This window comes from Coregonus clupeaformis, chromosome 3, assembly GCF_020615455.1.
Source record: "Coregonus clupeaformis isolate EN_2021a chromosome 3, ASM2061545v1, whole genome shotgun sequence".
Classification (NCBI taxonomy): domain Eukaryota; kingdom Metazoa; phylum Chordata; class Actinopteri; order Salmoniformes; family Salmonidae; genus Coregonus; species Coregonus clupeaformis.
The window spans coordinates 45,897,581-45,917,843 of NC_059194.1; the positions used below are offsets into that span (position 1 = coordinate 45,897,581).

The 20,263-nt window shown below is 43.3% G+C and overlaps 1 protein-coding gene across 8 annotated transcripts in view; it reads right to left on the reverse strand.

Moving 5' to 3' along the window:
• Positions 1-7,706, reverse strand: part of fat1a (FAT atypical cadherin 1a) — a 92,977-nt gene extending 85,271 nt beyond the window's left edge. For 5 of the 8 annotated variants that reach the window (XM_041855770.2, XM_041855751.2, XM_041855761.2 and 2 more), the window contains exons 1-2: positions 6,246-6,354; positions 982-4,271 (exon numbers count right to left, since the gene is read on the reverse strand). In XM_041855770.2, the coding sequence (XP_041711704.2) occupies positions 982-4,243 (3,262 nt within the window). In that variant the 5' untranslated portion in view covers positions 4,244-4,271; positions 6,246-6,354. Of the gene's footprint in view, positions 1-981; positions 4,272-6,245; positions 6,358-7,468 lie in introns of those variants that run through there. The other 3 variants (XR_005996267.2, XR_005996266.2, XM_041855734.2) reach the window with 2 other exon arrangements.
• Between the last annotated feature and the right edge of the window lie 12,557 nt (positions 7,707-20,263).

Sequence of the window (20,263 nt, forward strand, 5' to 3'; positions counted from 1 at the left end):
CTTTGCATTGAACTTCCACACTTAGGGGATAGACTACATATATGCTAAAAACCTGATGTTTTATGCATCAAGTTTCACCGGCCCATTTGTACATTAAATATGTATATTGCCATGCACAAATACATTTTAAAAGGGAAAAACTGACATTAAGCCACCCAGAGTATGGTAACTATGTTTAAAATGAAGGGCAGCAAGCCAGGTCTGACACACCCAAAATGGGGTGACCAGTAGCTTTTTGTGGCAAAACCGTTTGAATTCCAGACTGCTTATTTTTAAATCCTTGGCACAGGTGATTTAACGTCTGTGAGCAGCTGAAAAAAAAGTATTAATACTTTCTTTGTAAGACCACAAAGACGCCAGCAAGTGCATTTCGCCACACACACAAAAATATAGATTTGCAATACTAAAGTAGATTTGACAATCACAGAAAAACAACTCTCTCATTATACAAACAAGTGCCATCTCATGTGGGATGAGCTAGCATGAAGCATTATACCATTTGCATATGACCAGTTTTTCAACACTGAAACAAAATGCAGTGTTCAGCACAACAGTGCCGTGTGGGAAATGGGGAGTCAGTGGGTAAAATCACTCAGCAATCCTCATAATTCCACAGCAACTAGTTTGGAATGTCTACTGCAGGTCTAGAAGACAGCTGCTCCAGCTGTTCCTGTCATCAATTCTCTTCCCTCAGACAGAAAAATGAAAGGAATCAGGAAGCTTAGCGGTTCTCCAGGAAGCAACCCTCACCGCCATTCACCATTTGCCCCCACCACTGATATTTCAGGGGGGGAGGAAGGACATGGGCAGACAAACACAATCTGCACAGATACAGGGGATTACACCCCTTCTCGCATCCCAGTCATTTAAAATTCATGCATGCCCATTTGGTACCTTAAATAATAAATGATAAACAAAATGGGCCTTCACATAGAGGCAATATGGTAATGACATAGAGGAAAAGAAAAGTGAGAAACTCACCAGTCTCTTCATCAATGGTGAATATCCCTAGGCCAGAGCCGTCCCGTATGGAGTACCGTATTTCTCCGTCTCTTCCTTTGTCTTCGTCCTGAGCCGTTACTTTCATTACGGATGTCCCAATGAGGGCGTCCTCTTTTATAAATCCCTTATCCACAAACGAGGGGAACCAGGGGCGATACAGATTCTCATTTACGTCCACTACATCCACCTCAATAAAGCATGTCGACGATAAGGACATGGGCTTCCCTTTGTCCTTGGCTTTCGCCGTGAGATTGTACACCTGCTTTTTCTCGTAATCCAGATTCTGCAGGATGCGGACCGCGCCGCTGAGTTTGTCCACCTCGAAGTTGCCGTCCCCGTTATCGATGAGGCTGTACCGTACCTGACTGGACAGCCCGACATCCGGGTCGTGAGCCTCCAGCCACATAATCACAGTGCCGATCGGGAGGTCCTCCCTCACTTTCACGCGGTAATTTGACGGGATGAATTTGGGAGGATTGTCATTGACGTCCTCGAGAACGACCTTTAGCAACACTGTAGACACGAGTTGAGGTTCATTAATGGCCTGGTCACGTGCAGCGATCTTCAGAATGTAAACCGGGTGCACCTCGCGATCCAGCGGCTTTTTCACCGTCACTATTCCAGTCAGCTCGTCAATGGCAAACTGGTCAGTGTCGGCCACAATCGAATACCTGACTACTCCGTTATCTCCCTGGTCCTTATCTGTGGAATCCACCTGGACGATTTCAGTGCCCACTGGTGTGTTTTCACTTATTTCCACCGAATATGAGTCTTGCAGGAACTGCGGACTGTTATCGTTAGCATCCAAGATCTTAACGTCTAAAAGACGCGAGGAGGACTTCTGCGGTATTCCCAGATCGTAGACTGTGACATTCAGTGTGTAGTGGTCTGTCGTTTCCCTGTCCAGTGGTGCGTAAACCAAAAGCCAACCGGTGTTCATATCTACAATGAAACGACTCTCTGTATCTCCTCCTGAAATAACGTACACCAGTTTTCCGTTAAAACCACTGTCTGTGTCGGATGCGCTTAGATGGACTACCCTTGCCCCAACCGGAAGGTCCTCTTTGACCTCAATGACACTGGGGAAGGACTCTGCAAACTGAGGGGAGTAGCGGTTAACCGAATGGATGTCCATTAAGTTATCGTCAGGCTCAGTTGGGGTGTGGATCTTAGTGCCATGAAGCAGCTTTTCTGCCAACATCGTAGCAACCCCAGTGTCGACGCACTTCAATTGGACAGGCTTGCGAGCTGTGATGACAGTGATGTTCATAATCATTGGTTCAGTCTCATGCTCTCCATCACTGGCTCTGATCTGTAAGCTATGGAAGGACACTTTAGCTGCCTCCCCCTCGCTCAGTGTTCGTTTCAAAGAAAGCACACCCGAGTTGGAGTTCAATTCAAAGAGATCAAGATCATTCCCAGCTTTTATGTCGTACCGCACTAGCTGCAATTCGTCAGCGTCAATAGCAGACACCGTCGTTATCTGCTCTCCCACGCCATGGTCTCTTGGCACCGTGACTTCACAGTCGATATTTTCGAATAGAGGCTTATTGTCATTCAGGTTATTCAGTGTGATAGTAACTGATGCCTCCACCTCCCGTCGGAAAGGGGAACCCCAGTCTGAAGCCCTGATTTTGAGATTGTAAATCCTTGGCATCAGTTCATAATCCAGCTCCTCTGAGGTGCTGATGACACCAGAGAAGTAGTCGATGACAAACGGCTGTGGGCTCACGTTGGCAATGCTGTAAGTCACATACCCGTTCTCGCCACTGTCTAGATCAGTGGCTTTCACTGCTAACACGTTGGTCCCTACAGGTACATTCTCATCAATGGTGGCCTTGTAAGAGGTCTGTTGGAACTCAGGGACATTATTGTTAACATCCATAATGTCAATGATAACCATAGTCGCTGCCTTTTTGTCACTGGTAATAACTTCTAGTTCAAATTTAGGGGCATAATCCGCATAGATGGGTCCAGTTGTGGTGATTAAGCCAGTGTCTGGATTAATAGCAAAACGATTCTTCTCTGTCTTATATCTGAAAGCATACTTCAACTGTGGATACTTTGGCAATGCAGTTACCATAGCAACAGGTGTATGGAGAGGGGCAAACTCACTGAGATTGACCCTATAAACAGCATGTTCGAATTTAGGGGGGCCCACTTTAAACTGAGGGGATGTCACATGTACCACTTTCGCTGAGGAAAACTGTGGGGTGCTTCCTTTGTCCTTGGCCTGTAACGTGAGGTTGTATCCGAAAGGCTGGGTGTCCCAGTCTACATCCTTGACCGCTTTGATTTTGTACTCCTTGCTCCCAGGACTAGTTCTCATGGCTTTAAACTGCTGGAGGGGGTCGCCCGCCACCACGCTCAACGACGCGATCTCCCCGTTTGGTCCCTGGTCGTTGTCCTCGACGGTCACTATGGCGTAGGTGGGGTCGCGGTCAGCGCCCGAGGGTGCCAGGGTGACGGCAGTGATGACAGGCGCGTGCTCATTGGCTTGCTCCACCCTCACCGTCAGCTTGGCCATGCTACTGAAGCCGCTGCTCCCGTAGAGCTTCATGCCTCGGTCCACCGCCAGGATCTCCAGGTCATACAACTTGGTCTCAGAGTAATCCAGCTTTCCCGTCAGCGTCACCACCCCGCTCGTGGGGTGGACAGCGAACATATCTGTCCACTCCCGGAAGCTATAGTAGTACTCCCCGTTCGTCCCGATGTCGGCGTCCGTGGCCGTGACCTTGGCCACGCTGGTCCGTATGGCCGTGTTCTCGAGCAGCGAGATGCTGTAGGAGGTGGGCGAGAACAGAGGCCTCAGGTCGTTGGTGTCCTGGACCTGGACCTTGACTCGGGTGCGAGCCTCCACGTTGGTGACCCTCTCCACAGCTTTGACAGTGAGAAAGTAGTGGTCTTTGACCTCCCGGTTCAGAATGGCAGTGCTGCCTCCTTTGGTCCTTATCCTCAGGAAACTAAAGTCTCCCAGCACGTAGTCCTCTGCTTTGAAAAGGTTCTCATTGTCTCCTGACACTATTTTGTACCGTATCTCCCAGGTGGGGTCTGTGATGTAGATGCCCATCTTGGCATGACTCTCCAAGTAGGTCTTAGCAGCAGAGTTCTCGTATATAGTGGCATTGTAAATAGAGTGAGTGAACTGCAGGGCCAATTCCTTCTCCGTCCTTTGGTTCCCTGTGCAGCCGCAGAGGAGCTGCAGTAGCATCACGAGCAGTGAAGTCAAGTATTTCCCCATTTTCGTACCGTGTTCTCTACCAAACCACCTGGAGACACACAAAACAGAAGGTTATAATCAAGCTTTAAAAAATTACATACAATTAAACATTTCATTAATTTTTCCGAAAATCTCAATAGGGATGGATCAGTGCTTTAATTTAAGAGCATAATAAAATATCTGTCTTTGTGCTACCAAGCAAAAGGGACAAAGGTTGAACCTTCCTATGAGAGTTCTGGTTTTAAAGTGGCATGGTGAACGGCTGCTGTTAATATCTGCTCGACAAAGGTCTCTAACCTTATTCCTCTCTTTACTGTGAGCCTCACTGAACTCATTTAAATGGCATGACAAATGATGGTCAGGCTGATGAATGGATGTTATGTGAGAGAGGGGGAGAGGGAGAAAATATAGGCCAAATAACTTATTTATCTAAGCCGGCATTCCTCTTAATATTTCAGCAATAGGTTTAACAGAAAAGATACACTACATAAATCCTATGTACTGTTTCAAAGCACAATTCAGAGACAAACCTCTTCACTTCAGAACATATATTGATTTAATTAAATCCTCTATGTAGAAATGATGGAGGTCATTGGTAATGACAAAGTAGTTGTAAGGCATTCAATTCTCACTTATTCCATCACAGGTCAAGCAAAAACGGACTTCAAAGCTATGATCAGCAGATTTCACAATTCCTTCTATCAGCCTTAAATTGCACATCTTTGAAATTCTTTGATCTACATGACATTATGCAAATAGATCAAGCAGATACATTACACGAAGAAAGGGTTGGAAATGGTGGAAAAGTGGTACTGTCCTCGCATAACTAGATATGCAAGCTGACTCAAAATAGATGGTCTAATATGAAAGGAAGTGACATTCAGGCATACAGGTTTGTGCTCCTATAAGTCCATTGTTATGTCTGGAAATAGTGTATGATCAAAACAACTGAATTCTAGCCCTAAAAGTTGTGTCTATACTGACTCTGGGGCCTTAGTTCCTGAGCTTGCCTATTTTCTGTCTAGTAGGCTGTGCTAAAATAAACACAGAGCTGCTCTTTGGGCTTTTAGACGGTTGCCATCGGGAAAAGCACTGGAGAATGTTAAAACATCCCAGCCCCGGCTATTGACGGACACTGGTGTCCAGCTGCCTTAGATCTGTTCAAAATACATGCTCAATGTATGTGTGCAATAGACTATATTCTATAGGTTTTATGGGGCTAGTAGCATAATGCATGCATGAGAACTTGCAAAAAAAAAGTATGCCTTGAGGCTATATTTCCCCCCCCCTGAGGATTAGGCTAACTATTGATGCCTCCAGTGTAGGGCTTTATGGCACAGTCATATCAGGTTAGTAAGCAATCGTAAGTAAAAGTAATACATGTACAATGTTTTTTTTTAACTAAGTCTGCATACACTTCCAGGATTTTTCAACTGTTGAACTAGGCTATTCCTGGCAAATCATAAAGAATGAAAAAATATATATTTACATGTTTTTCCATGTTATATACTGTAATGCACCTTTGTGCCGAATTAATATTTTTGGTAGAAGGCAAAAAGGCAAAAACTAAACAGCTTCATGAAAATCATTGCTTTCTGTCTGTTGTTTAATTGTCCGACCCATCCCCCAACGGTCTCCATTCCTATTCATTTTACGTAGACACCGCGGCCGTGCGCGAGCCAGATGTATGGATTGTTTAAAAATGCAACAATGCCCGAACCGCCAACACTTCACAAGGTGTAAAACAATTCCCACAAATAAACAAAAGGCGTAAAACAGTGACCAACTTCCATAGTCTCTAATTCCGATAGTAGCCTATTTAATACCTTTCCTAAAAACTTTAAGGCGTTAAACTTCACTGTAGGAAAGAAAGGGCTCTGATTTCAGTCCACTGCTCGAGCGCCACTTATAGAGAACTAGTCCGATCCGGACTATCTCAACTTTTAACTCCGATTCACAAACGACAAAGACAACTTGCTCATTCACAGGAAAAGTGATACAACAAATACATCACATTACATACCTATTCCCTCATTAGCGGCGTGGATTTGGCGGTTTTTCATGTAGTTTGTAAGGTACGAATGTCTGCATGGTAACTACGTGGACTCGCCTCTCCGCGACTATATCCACTATCCACTTCTTCTCGTGCTCCCTTTCTTCCACACCGAATTCGCCTAGTATCTCTCCGCGTTGCGCACGCCCGGATCTACTTTGCTGGCATGAAGATAAAACAACCAGCTCGCTCCCCGGCTTCAAGAACAGAGATAACGGTAAAATTTGATCGGCTCTATTCCCTAGTCTAATTTAAATGACTTATTCCTTCCTAGGCTATAATAGGCTAATCATATAAAACAGGATTTCATAGGGGGAAATCATGCCAATACCTATGCACTATTATCCTTTATGATTGCATTTTATATGCATCCATAAAGTGAACATTACAATTTATTCCCCCAATGTAGGCTAGGCCTACAATGTTTTAGCACATTTATGAGGAAATCCAAGCAATTTAAAATTGTTATTTGGGGATATCTTTTCCCGCTTTGAGTCAATTTTTCCCCACTTGAGTTAATAGTAGTCCCTAAAGATATCCCCAAATAACAATTTTAAATTGTTTAAATTGTTAATATAATAGGGACTATACAGTAGTGAGGTTCAAATAGCCTACAACGTTTTATTATGAGCCTATGGGGGGGAGAGTTTTCCTATTTACAACCTGAATTAATTTCAATGTGTGCAATGAGAGGCAGTGCACATTTACACGCGTGCTATTCAAGAAGTGTCTTCATGTTGGAATATTCGTTGGAATAAATGTGCAATAATATCTTATTCCCAAATTCGTGCGCATGGGAGTGTGACCGGTATGCGATTGATGGCGCTCTCTCACTACTATTGCTATTTTCTCTCCGAAGCGCTGCGCTCTGGACGGAAGCGCTGCTGCTCACCCACAACTTTATAGTGTGTGTGTGTGTGTGTGTGTGTGTGTGTGTGTGTGTGTGTGTGTGTGTGTGTGTGTGTGTGTGTGTGCGCGCGCGCGCGTGCGTGTGTGTGTGTGTGTAGTGAGAATGGAATCTTGGAGATTGTGAAGGATAGGCTACCAGTAAAATGTACTATTAAAGCCTCCTCGGAAGTGTATCATGTTGATGATGATCATGATGAAAGACTCCTGCTATTTCCAATGGTTTTATGCAATACATTGTCGTTACTCTATCAGTGTAAAGCAATGCAATTTCCTAGTGTACTTACCAGAGGAGCTGGATGACGCCGCCTCTCCAAAGTTCCGTTCATATAAATCCCAGCAAATGTTGGCAAATTATATTTGCGAGCATGTCGCAAAACGGTAAAGTGACACACAGGAACCAATCCGACACCGGTTATTCCACATTATTCACAATTTCAACGCCTCCGAAATCCATAAAAGCCACATTTTCATCAAGCGTGTATGGCACATTGGAGTCCACAATCGTTCATCTGCGTGCACTTCAGCCGCTACATCGGTTCAACAGCAGTAGCCTACTGTTTCTACCGGGATGCCTCGGGTTTAGGAAGCAGTGACGTAACGAGGCTCACACGCCTTCGTTGCTCTCCTTGCTGATTCCCATTCAAGTTCAACTAGAAAGCAAAGCGACAAGGAGTCTGAAAGATTAAAATAGCAAACAGGATTCACTCGTTGGTAATGCTCAATTGCTTTGCTATAGGACCATAACAATTACTTTCCCTATTGAAAATAAACGAAGGTTGTGTAGGCTATCATTTATGTTGTATCATGTATGGTCGTATAAGGCTGCAAATTTGAGCATGAACTCATGAAATGACTGTAAAATGCAATCCATGGAAAATATGTTATATACCCTTTATATATAGGGTCAACATGCATGGAAGTTGAAATCCCAAACACAGACTACTATTTCACCATGCAGTCACAGGCACACACCAGAAGTTAACCCCATGCTGTGTGCAGATCAGCCACAAACTAACACACCCTCAAGTGCAAGTTTGAATGTGATGCGAACCAGTCATCCGGTGCCTACTGATCCCTGTTCTATGTCCATTCACCAATGGTTCATTAAAGTCACATTTGCCCAAAGTCTGTGGAAATGACAGGCATGAGCTCCTTTTGTGTGTGGGGTTCTGGGATGTTCTCTCTCTCTCTCTCTCTCTCTCTCTCTCTCTCTCTCTCTCTCTCTCTCTCTCTCTCTCTCTCTCTCTCTCTCTCTCTCTCTCTCTCTCTCTCTCTCTCTCTCTCTCTCTCTCTCTCTCTCTCTCTCTCTTGCCAAAGCAAGTGAAATAAACAATAAACTAAAGTGAGAAGACACAAGACAACATCAACAAAAAATAGTATTATAATTGAACAGTAAATATTGTACTCAAAAAGGTTTAAAAAAGATAAAGCCATTTCAAGTGTTCAGCCTATATTATCAGTGCTTTAGCAATGTGCAAATAGTTGTAGTAAGAATCGTAGGGGAAGATAAATAAACAGATAAATATTGGTGGTATTTACAATGCTGTTTGTGCTCTCCACTGGTTGCCCTTTTCACATGGCAACGGCCACAAATCTTGCTGCTCTGATTGCACACTGCTGTATCGCTCTCTCTCTCTCTCTCTCTCTCTCTCTCTCTCTCTCTCTCTCTCTCTCTCTCTCTCTCTCTCTCTCTCTCTCTCTCTCTCTCTCTCTCTCTCTCTCTCTCTCTCTCTCTCTCTCTCTCTGTCTGTCTGTCTGTCTGTGTGAGCCCATCCAGGCATCCACTACATGGGCTTTCCCCCCTGCAGGAGCTCTTCTCTGATCCACCCATAAAGGTTTAATTGGATACAGGTCAGGTGATCCCTAGGGCTAGTCCAAGCTCCTTTGATCGTTCCCACTGTGTAGACATTTCATTGTTGCGGGCTGCTGGAGGTACCCTGGGTAGAAGTTAGCCATATCTAGGATCAGATTATCCCTCCCCAATCCTAACCTTGACTATTAAATGGAGGAGTGGAAATCCAAGATCAGCGTGTAGGGGTAATGTTTGCTATCTCCACTGGGGTTTCAGCCTCCATACTTTGTCAAGCCACAGTATGTGGTGTTATGAAGAAGATGGCATAGCAGTGGTTTAGCCTAGAGCTGTAGATGTACAGGGTTGAGCAAACTCGGTTTGAGATGTTGAATTTGAATGGGCACCATGTTGGCATCAAAGGTTGCATTAATACAAAATAGAATGACTGTTCAAATGTTATTCTTATGGGACATGTGTAGCTATCATGGGGGATAGTTTGTCTTTATGCAATATACAGTGAGGGAAAAAAGTATTTGATCCCCTGCTGATTTAGTATGTTTGCCCACTGACAAAGACATGATCAGTCTATAATTTTAATGGTAGGTTTATTTGAACAGTGAGAGACAGAATAACAACAAAACAATCCAGAAAAACGCATGTCAAAAATGTTATGAATTGATTTGCATTCTAATGAGGGAAATAAGTATTTGACCCCTCTGCAAAACATGACTTAGTACTTGGTGGCAAAACCCTTGTTGGCAATCACAGAGGTCAGACATTTCTTGTAGTTGGCCACCAGGTTTGCACACATCTCAGGAGGGATTCTGTTCCACTCCTCTTTGCAGTTCTTCTCCAAGTCATTAAGGTTTTGAGGCTGACGTTTGGCAACTCGAACCTTCAGCTCCCTCCACAGATTTTCTATGGGATTAAGGTCTGGAGACTGGCTAGGCCACTCCAGGACCTTAATGTGCTTCTTCTTGAGCCACTCCTTTGTTGCCTTGGCCGTGTGTTTTGGGTCATTGTCATGCTGGAATACCCATCCACGACCCATTTTCAATGCCCTGGCTGAGGGAAGGAGGTTCTCACCCAAGATTTGATGGTACATGGCCCCGTCCATCGTCCCTTTGATGCGGTGAAGTTATCCTGTCCCCTTAGCACAGGGGTGTCAAACGTCCGGCCCGCAAACGGGTTTAATCCGGCCCGCGAGATGATTTTGTAAAGTATAAAAATGAGCTGCAATTTTTCAATAAAAAAACTGCTGTTCCAATTGTGTCCACTGGATGGCGCAATAGCAATTGTGTTAAGCAAGCAAACTGTTTATACTGGGGCAGAGCAAATAGGTCAAGCAAGTGCAGCCAGTCCGGATGAGCTACTTTGTTGTGCCCGCGATATTTATTACGGCTTCTACTTTTAACATTATGTGCTTTGGCACCCTCATTGCCCCAATATGTCTCTGTCAAAAAAGAGAAAAGTGGACGCAGAGTGTTCCAAGAAAAATTGTCATCCTTCTATTTATTCACGGAATTGAATGGGAAAGCTGTATGTTTGGTGTGTTCACAGCATGTTGCAGTGCTGAAAGAATATAACCTTCGTCGCTACTATGTGAGTCTTCATGCCGACAAATATGACAACTTTCAAGGACAGCGGAGAAGAGAGAAGGTGAATGAACTGTTGGCGGGTCTGAAGAAACAGCAGTCTGTGTTTACTCACAGCCGAGACATCAGTGGCGCTGCAGGGAAAGCTAGCTACCTCATTGCTAATGAAATCGCAGTGGCTTCAAAACCATTTAGTGAGGGTGAATTTGTAAAAACATGCATGATGAAGGCAGCGGAGATTGTGTGCCCTGAAAAGCACCAGGCTTTTTGCAAATATCAGCCTGACAAGAAACACAGTTGCAGACAGGATTTCCGATCTTTCAGTGGATTTGGACAGCCAGTTGAAGCAAAAAGTAAAGTAATTTATTGCGTTTTTCGGTTGCAATTGATGAAAGCACGGACATTACAGATGTTGCACAACTGGCCATTTTTATCCGCAGAGTTGATGACACATTGACCGTCACCGAGGAGTTCGTGGAGTTGGTGCCGATGACAGATACAACGACAGCAGCTGATATTTTCACTGCACTCGTCAGCGCGCTGGACAGGGTCGGAGTGGACTGGTCCCGCGCTGTCAGCCTGGCTACAGATGGTGCGCCCTCAATGATCGGGAAAAAAGCAGGCGTTGTGACAAAGTTCAGAGAGAAAGTGCAATCTGCAAATGGAGGACGTGATTTTTGGACTTTTCATTGTATTTTGCACCAGGAGGCTTTGTGTTGCAAGTCATTAAAGATGGATAACGTCATGAAGGTGGTCATCCAAACTGTTAATTTCATCCGATCCAGAAGCCTGAATCAACGTCAGTTTGACAGCCTTCTCAGAGAGAAAGACCACATCTATGGCCTGCCATACCACACTGAGGTAAGATGGTTAAGCCGAGGTGCTGTGCTGAGGCGTTTCTTTGATTTATGAGAAGAAATTGAACAGTTCATGGAAGAAAAGGGCAAACCAGTGTTAGAATTTCATTCCGCAGAATGGATGCAGGACCTTGCATTTATGGTGGATGTTACAGAGCACCTGAATAACTTGAACAAACAGCTGCAAGGGTGCAACAAAGTTGCCATGCAGTATTATGACAGCATTCGTTCTTTCAAGTTGAAGCTGTCATTGTGGGAGACGCAACTCGCCGGTGGTGATGCAGCTCACTTCCCCTGTCTGAAAAATGTGTGCGCGACCCAACATGTGGCAGACATGAAGCGGTTCAAAGATAAAATAACGGGACTGTTAAGGGAGTTTGAGCAACGCTTTCAGATTTTTGGTGAACTGGAGAAAGACTTCAACGTTTTTTGTTCGCCATTAACCGTGAATCCCTCTGATCTGCCCGTCAGCATCCAACTTGAAATAATACACTTGCAGTGTGACTCGATTTGAAGGGCAAATTTGCCGCAGCTGGCTTGGACACATTTTATCAGAATCTCTTGCCAGGTTACCCCAACTTGACAGCCCTCGCTGCAAAACTGTTGTGCATGTTTGGAACCACATATCTTTGTGAGCAAGTTCTCTGTAATGAGCATAAATAAAACAAAGCTGCGCTCAAGGCTCACGCACAAGCACTTGAATCACATCCTGAAGTTGGCTGCCACTCAGGATGTGACGCCTGATATTGATGCGCTGGTGAAAGCTAAAAGATGCCAGGTATCAGGAGTAAAATAAACTATGCAACCCCACTTAAAGTGCTGCATGAGACACCCTGATATAGTTCTGTGATCTGTGATATACTTCTGTGAATCACTGAGGCATTGTGTGTTTGTGTGTTGTTTGTCCTCAGAATTTCAAATAACTTGAGGTGTTTTATGATTAATAGTGATGTTGTGCTTTTGGACACACTGTCCTCAGGCTCCAGCTTTATGTTTATATGTTTTTATGTTGATGTGCTATTGTTTTTAATTGATTTTTTTAAATTTGTATATTTAACCTATTCTTGACTCTGTGGTTCTTGCACTTGTTTGGGGAACAGGATTTCATTATTTGTATCTACATTTCTGCCTGAGAAATGACACCCTGATATAGTTCTGTGATCTGTGAAACCGTTCTGTGAATCACTGAGGCATTGTGTGTTTGTGTGTTCTTTTTCTTTAGAATTTTCAAATAAACTTGAGGTGTTTTATGATTAATAGTGATGTTGTGCTTGTACTATTTTGGACACACTGTCCTCAGGCTCCAGCTTTATGTTTTATGTTGATAGTATTAAAACAAAGAAAACAATCTGAAGTTGTTGTTTTTAAGTTATATATACCATGATTTTACCGGTCCGGCCCACTTGGGAATAGATTTTCCTCCATGTGGCCCCTGAGCTAAAATGAGTTTGACACCCCTGCCTTAGCAGAAAAAGAACCCCAAAGCATAATGTTTCCACCTCCATGTTTGATGGTGGGGATGGTGTTCTTGGGGTCATAGGCAGCATTCCTCTTCCTCCAAACACGGCGAGTTGAGTTGATGCCAAAGAGCTCGATTTTGGTCTCATCTGACCACAACACTTTCACCCAGTTCTCCTCTGAATCATTCAGATGTTCATTGGCAAACTTCAGACGGCCATGTATATGTGCTTTCTTGAGCAGGGGGACCTTGCGGGCGCTGCAGGATTTCAGTCCTTCACGGCGTAGTGTGTTACCAATTGTTTTCTTGGTGACTATGGTCCCAGCTGCCTTGAGATCATTGACAAGATCCTCCCGTGTAGTACTGGGCTGATTCCTCGAGGTGATATTTTGCATGGAGCCCCAGGCCGAGGGAGATTGACAGTTCTTTTGTGTTTCTTCCATTTGCGAATAATCGCACCAGCTGTTGTCACCTTCTCACCAAGCTGCTTGCCGATGGTCTTGTAGCCCATTCCAGCCTTGTGTAGGTCTACAATCTTGTCCCTGACATCCTTGGAGAGCTCTTTGGTCTTGGCCATGGTGGAGAGTTTGGAATCTGATTGATTGATTGCTTCTATGGACAGGTGTCTTTTATACAGGTAACAAACTGAGATTAGGAGCACTCCCTTTAAGAGTGTGCTCTTAATCTCAGCTCGTTACCTGTATAAAAGACACCTGGGAGCCAGAAATCTTTCTGATTGAGAGGGGGTCAAATACTTATTTCCCTCATTAAAATGCAAATCAATTTATAACATTTTTGACATGCGTTTTTCTGGATTTTGTTGTTGTTATTCTGTCTCTCACTGTTCAAATAAACCTACCATTAAAATTATAGACTGATCATTTCTTTATCAGTGGGCAAACGTACAAAATCAGCAGGGGATCAAAAACTTTTTTCCCTCACTGTATATGACTTTGGTTTAGCCCCATAATAAGAGGAATCAAACTATGGGTGACAGAACTGCATTCGCTGGGTCTCTCTCTGTCATCAATCTTAAATCTTTCTGGGTAGACAACTTCTGATTCTGTACCCCAAATACCCAAACCTCCACCCCATATTGTTGTTAGGGGATTTACAGTAGCCAAAATTAGTTTGTAGTGTTGTGAAATGGAGGATTGACAGTTGGCTATTGACAGACATATCATAGGGATTAGAACGAGGACTGAAGAAGAGTTGTAATTAGGATGCTCATACTCCACTTTAACTAAGGCCTTAAGTTGTGGTACACGCCCTCTAGCTTGTCACGCGATACGGACCATGACAAGATAGCTCTTACCGTGCCTTCAGCAATGTACTTCTACCCTGTGATTTGTGTCTCCTAGCCTGTGTCCCAAATGGAACCCTATTCCCTACCAAGTGCACTACTTTTGACCAAAAGTTGGGCACTATATGGGGAAAGTGTACCATTTGGGACATAGCCCTAGACTCCCATAACACAATCCGCTTGGAATCTGAAACCAAAGGTTCAATACCTGTAAGAGGGGTGATTGAGACTGAGTTATATTCACTAAAAGTATAACAAATTGCACCCATTGTCCTAGCAATGCTTACCCCAAGGCTGATTTCTTGTTTTTGAATCACAAACCATTCCAAACATTCTCACAAATGTCAAACAGTGCATTTTGCACCCCCATCACAATGTAAACGTGTTAGTGTTTAACTAGTTGTACTTGGTGGGGATTTCAGACAATGGCAAAAGTGTTTATGGGGAATAATAAAAGTGCAAAATGTTTCCTCCTGCAGCTAGTGTGAATGACTTCTGTGCGCCGAATACAAATTCCTACTTCTCCCTCGAGCGAGGCAAGAAGATTATCTTAACAAATCCTCATGGTTGGAGCTCTACTTGTAATTACCCACCAAAAATGATAGTACGGAACCGCGCTCTTCAAATTCTAAACAAACTGCTATGGGAGAATTAACAGTCAGGATGTACGTTATGCATTCTTTTATATCTGTGTCAGACACAACACTGTCCGTAGCGTCATTTTGTATGGGGATCGCAGCTTGCTTGCTTTAAAGGCCCAATACAGCCGTTTTCATATCAATATCAAATCATTTCTGGGTAACAATTAAGTACCCTACTGTAATACATTTCCATTCAAATGGGAAAACATAGCTTTTTAGCGACAAAAACAAAAATCTCAAGCAAACATTTTGCTAAGACTGTCTGGGAGTGGTCTGAGTTGGAAGGGGAAAACTAGCTGTTATTGGCAGAGACGTTTGGAACACTCTTTGTTATTGGTCTATTAACCAATTTACCGCATGGTGATGTCACCATGGAAAGCCGAAACTCCCACCCATGCAAACCTGCTGACTAGAAGGTCCTGTATAGATTGTATTTTCAACCAGCAGCTATCAGGAAATAACACTGATCTAATTTTTGCACACTTTTATAGTGTTAGTTTCGTAAGCTGTTGTACAATATGATATAAAACACAGGAAAATCACGTTTTTGACTGCACTGGGCCAAGGTAGTGGGTTCGATCCCCGGGACCACCCATACACAAAAAAAAAAAAAATTATGCACGATGACTGTATGTCGCTTTGGATAAAAGCGTCTGCTAAATGGTGGCATATTATTATTATTATTATTTAAGCAAACATATATGTGTTTGCCTTGGCAGTGTCTGGAATGATGCACTTCTTCCTTCCAGACTTCTTCCATGTCTGTCCATCTTAGAAATATCCACATATGCTCTCTGAAAATAAATCTATAGCTCATAACATTTTAGTCATTTAGCAGACGCTCTTATCCAGAGCGACTTACAGGAGCAATTAGGGTTAAGTGCCTTGCTCAAGGGCACATCGACAGATTTTTCACCTAGTCGGCTCGGGGATTAGAACCAGCGACCTTTTGATTACTGGCACAACACTGTTAACCACTAAGCTACCTGCCGCCCCAGACCTTTAGATCTGCCAGTTTGACTCAGAACATAAGTTGTTGTTTGATGAAGCTGTTCAGTTGGCTCTGAAAAATAAACCTACACTGAAATATGATCTTAGAATATCTTTGACTCAGAAGTTGTTGTATGTTGAAGCTCACTACTATTCAGTGGCTTCTTCCTCCAACTAGCCAGAAACATTTATCCTGGTTGAACCAGACTGAATGCTGTGAAACAATGGTTAATGCAGTGTTCAGTTTGGTTTACCCAGGTGGATCACAATGGAACGTTGGATTGGACCCATTAGCATCATAAACAAACCGGCCCAGCCTCATTAAACTCTGAAAACAAAGTCACATTTGTTTCGTGACATACCCCTCTGGCAAACTTGACAGGGCCCGTCAGACCCTCAACATTTCAGACTATCCACCTGCAAACCAAATGAGTCCAGCCTTCTAAACCACAATATAGATCCTAATTAGCAAATCAATGGTTCATCTTTAGCCGCGTGTTGCCTAGTCTTTTTGAGGTATTCTCTGAGGTGCATTGTCATCGGCTCTGCAGAAAGAAACGAGGTCGGTGGAGGTGAGCCTTGACGCGTAAGGGCAGGAAGAGTTAAACAGACAAAAGGAGAGAGAGAGAGAGAGAGAGAGAGAGAGAGAGAGGGAGAGGGAGAGAGAGAGAGAGAATGAGAGAGAGAGAGAGAGAGAGAGAGAGAGAGAGAGAGAGAGAGAGAGAGAGAGAGAGAGAGAGAGAGAGAGAGAGAGAGAGAGAGAGAGAGAGAGAGAGAGAGAGAGAGTAAGCCCCATGAATTATAAATACCCAAAGAATCAGACAGATAAAGAGAGGGATGTGGTGTGAAAGGTAATGGGAAGAGAGAGGTAGATATAATCACGCTATCATAATAGAGTGTCAATGGAATTCATTGGATCTACTGCAGGTTCATATATTTAAATATGAGAGTGATGGGAGCATAGGATAGCAACTCGCTCACCACATAACATCATGTATTGTCCTTTAGCATCCAAAGTGACTTACAGTTCATGTGACACATATTTAATATACAGTATGTGGCCCATGCTAGAATCAAACCCACAACCCTGGTGTTGCCAGCTCTCTAACCCACTGTGCCATTGGAATCATTATCACCCCTGCATTCAATATTGGGTAGATGAATGGAACGAACACGCCGTTATAATCTTAGCTCAACACTAGGCCTGGCAGACTAGACAAGGTCGTTAGACATTTCAGACTATCCATCAGGTTCTGTAAACCTAATGAATCCATCCTGGTAAACCACAATGGAAATCGCAATTAGCAAGTCAATGGTTAAGCTTTATCCTAGTTGTATTTCATTTTTATTCTGAAGAAAGTGAATTGTCATCAGGTCTGCAGAGCCATTTAGTGGAGATTTACATCAGAAAGGGTTTCTTTTGGATCCCTTCAGTGATTCTTCCCCTGGGAAAAACCACCAGTGTGCTCATTCCAGAGCGCTGGGTACTTTAGTCACTCAGGTTAGCTGGAACTAGCTGGGCAGAGTTGGACTATTTTTGAGAGTCACTGTACATCACATGAAAACTCTCCAGATGTATGGCCCCTGAATGAAGACACACATTATTTATCTTGTGTGGGCATTGTTTATTTTTGTTATATCATTCATGTTCATTATCTTACCAACTAACCTATTATTGCTGTGTAATAACTAAAGTTATTACATAGTGGGCACAAGGTGACTGCTCCAAGAGCATACAATACCTCACTGTGGCAAACACACAGGTTACAGCGATAGATCAGCTGTGTGTATAGACAACCATTGATTAGAGAAGGGTTGAAGTGTGGTCTTTCTCCTGAACTTCAGTTACATCAAACTCCATTTAGTTCTTTCATGTGGCTATAGCCTATACAAGGTGAACATTGTTCAACATACACTACCTCACAGCAGCAAACACACAGGTTACAGGCACACAGGTCTTTCTCCTGAGTTTTAATTTGGCTTTACAAGTTGACTCCACCCAGAACATATAGTACCCCAGTGAGACTGTAGTGTTTGTAGAGGTGGAGGCGTATCCTGAGACCATCAGACAATGTTAATGTTATTCTGACTTATTACTCTTGGGAAATAAAGGCCTCTGGATGTAGAAGCTGGTTTAGTCATAATCTGAATATCTATGTCAAACCCACCAGGACATCAACATGAAGGATTATAGATGGTACGAAACACATTCAATAGCCCTCATTTAGTTCTGTCCAAGGGGCAATAGCCCACACTTTGAAAATATATAGGCCTATATGATGAAATGGAACCATTGCAGACTGGGTCATATTGGCCACATAGAACTATAGTTGAAGTCGGAAGTTTGCATACACTTAGGTTGGAGTCATTAAAACTCGTTTTTCAACCACTCCACAAATTTCTTGTTAACAAACTATAGTTTTGGCAAGTCGGTTAGGACATATGCTTTGTGCATGACACAAGTAATCTTTCCAACAATTGTTTACAGACAGATTATTTCACTTATAATTCACTGTATCACATTTCCAGTGGGTCAGAAGTTTACATACACTAAGTTGACTGTGACTTTAAACACCTTGGAAAATTCCAGAAAATGATGTCATGGCTTTAGAAGCTTCTGATAGGCTAATTGACATCATTTGAGTCAATTGGAGGTGTACCTGTGGATATATTTCAAGGCCTACCTTCAAATTCAGTGCCTCTTTTCTTGACATCATGGGAAAATCAAAAGAAATCAGCCAAGACCTCAGATAAAAAATTGTAGACCTTCACAAGTCTGCTTCATCTTTGGGAGCAATTTCCAAACGCCTGAAGGTACCACGTTCATCTGTACAAACAATTGTACGCAAGTATAAACACCATGGGACCATGCATCCGTCATACCGCTCAGGAAGGAGACACGTTCTGTCTCCTAGAGATGAACATACTTTGGTGCGAAAAGTGCAAATCAATCCCAGAACAACAGCAAAGGACCTTGTGAAGATGCTGGAGGAAACTGGTACAAAAGTATCTATATCCACAGTAAAACGAGTCCTTTATCGACATAACCTGAAAGCTTGCTCAGCAACGAAGAAGCCATTGCTCCAAAACCGCCATAAAAAATACAGATTAAGGTTTGCAACTGCACATGGGGACAAAGATCGTACTTTTTGGAGAAATGTCCTCTGGTCTGATTAAACAAAAATAGAACTGTATGGCCATAATGACCATCGTTATGTTTGGAGGAAAAAGGGGTTTTTTTGCAAGCCGAAGAACACCATCCCAACCGTGAAGCACGGAGGTGGCAGCATCATGCTGTGGGGGTGCTTTGCTGCAGGAGAGACTGGTGCACTTCACAAAATAGATGGCATCATGAGGAAGGAAAATTATGTGGATATATTGAAGCAACATCTCAAGACATCAGTCAGGAAGTTAAAGCTTGGTCGCAAATGGGTCTTCCAAATGAATAATGACCGCAAGCATACTTCCAAAGTTGTGGCAAAATGGCTTAAGGACAACAAAGTCAAGGTATTGGAGTGGCCATCACAAAGCCCTGACCTCAATCCTATAGGACATTTGTGGGCAGAACTGAAAACGTGTGTGCGAGCAAGGAGGCCTACAAACCTGACTCAGTTACACCAGCTCTGTCAGGAAGAATGGGCCAAAATTCACCCAACTTATTGTGGGAAGCTTGTAAAAGGTTTCCCAGAAACATTTGACCCAAGTTAAACAATTTGAAGGCAATGCTACCAAATACTAATTGAGTGTATGTGAACTTCTGACCCACTGGGAATGTTATGAAAGAACTACAACCTGAAATAAATCATTCTCTCTACTATTATTCTGACATTTCACATTCTTAAAATAAAGTGGTGATCCTAACTGACAGGGAATTTATACTAGGATTAAATGTCAGAAATTGTGAAAAACTGAGTTTAAATGTATTTGGCTAAGGTGTATGTAAACTTCTGACTTCAACTGTATATACACTGAGTGTACATTAAGGACATCTGCTCTCTCCATGACAGACTGACAAGGTGAATCCAGGTGAAAGCTATGATCCCTTATTGATGTCACTTGTTAAACCCACTTCAATCAGTGTAGATGAAGCGGAGGAGACAGGTTAAAGAAGGATTTGAGACATGTATTGTGTATTGTGTATGTGTGCCATTCAGAAGGTGAATGGCAAGACAAAATATTTAAGTGCCTTAGAATGGGGTATGGTAGTAGGTGCCTGTTGCACCAGTTTGTGTAAAGAACTGCAACGCCGCTGGGTTTGTCATGCTCAACAGTTTCCCATGTGTATCAAGTATGGTCCACCACCCAAAGGACATCCAGCCAACTTGACATAACTGTGGGAAGCATTGGAGTCAACATGGGCCAGCATCCATGTGGAACGCTTTCGACACCTTGTGGAGTCCATGCCCTGATGAATTGAGGCTGTTCTGAGGGCAACTCAATAT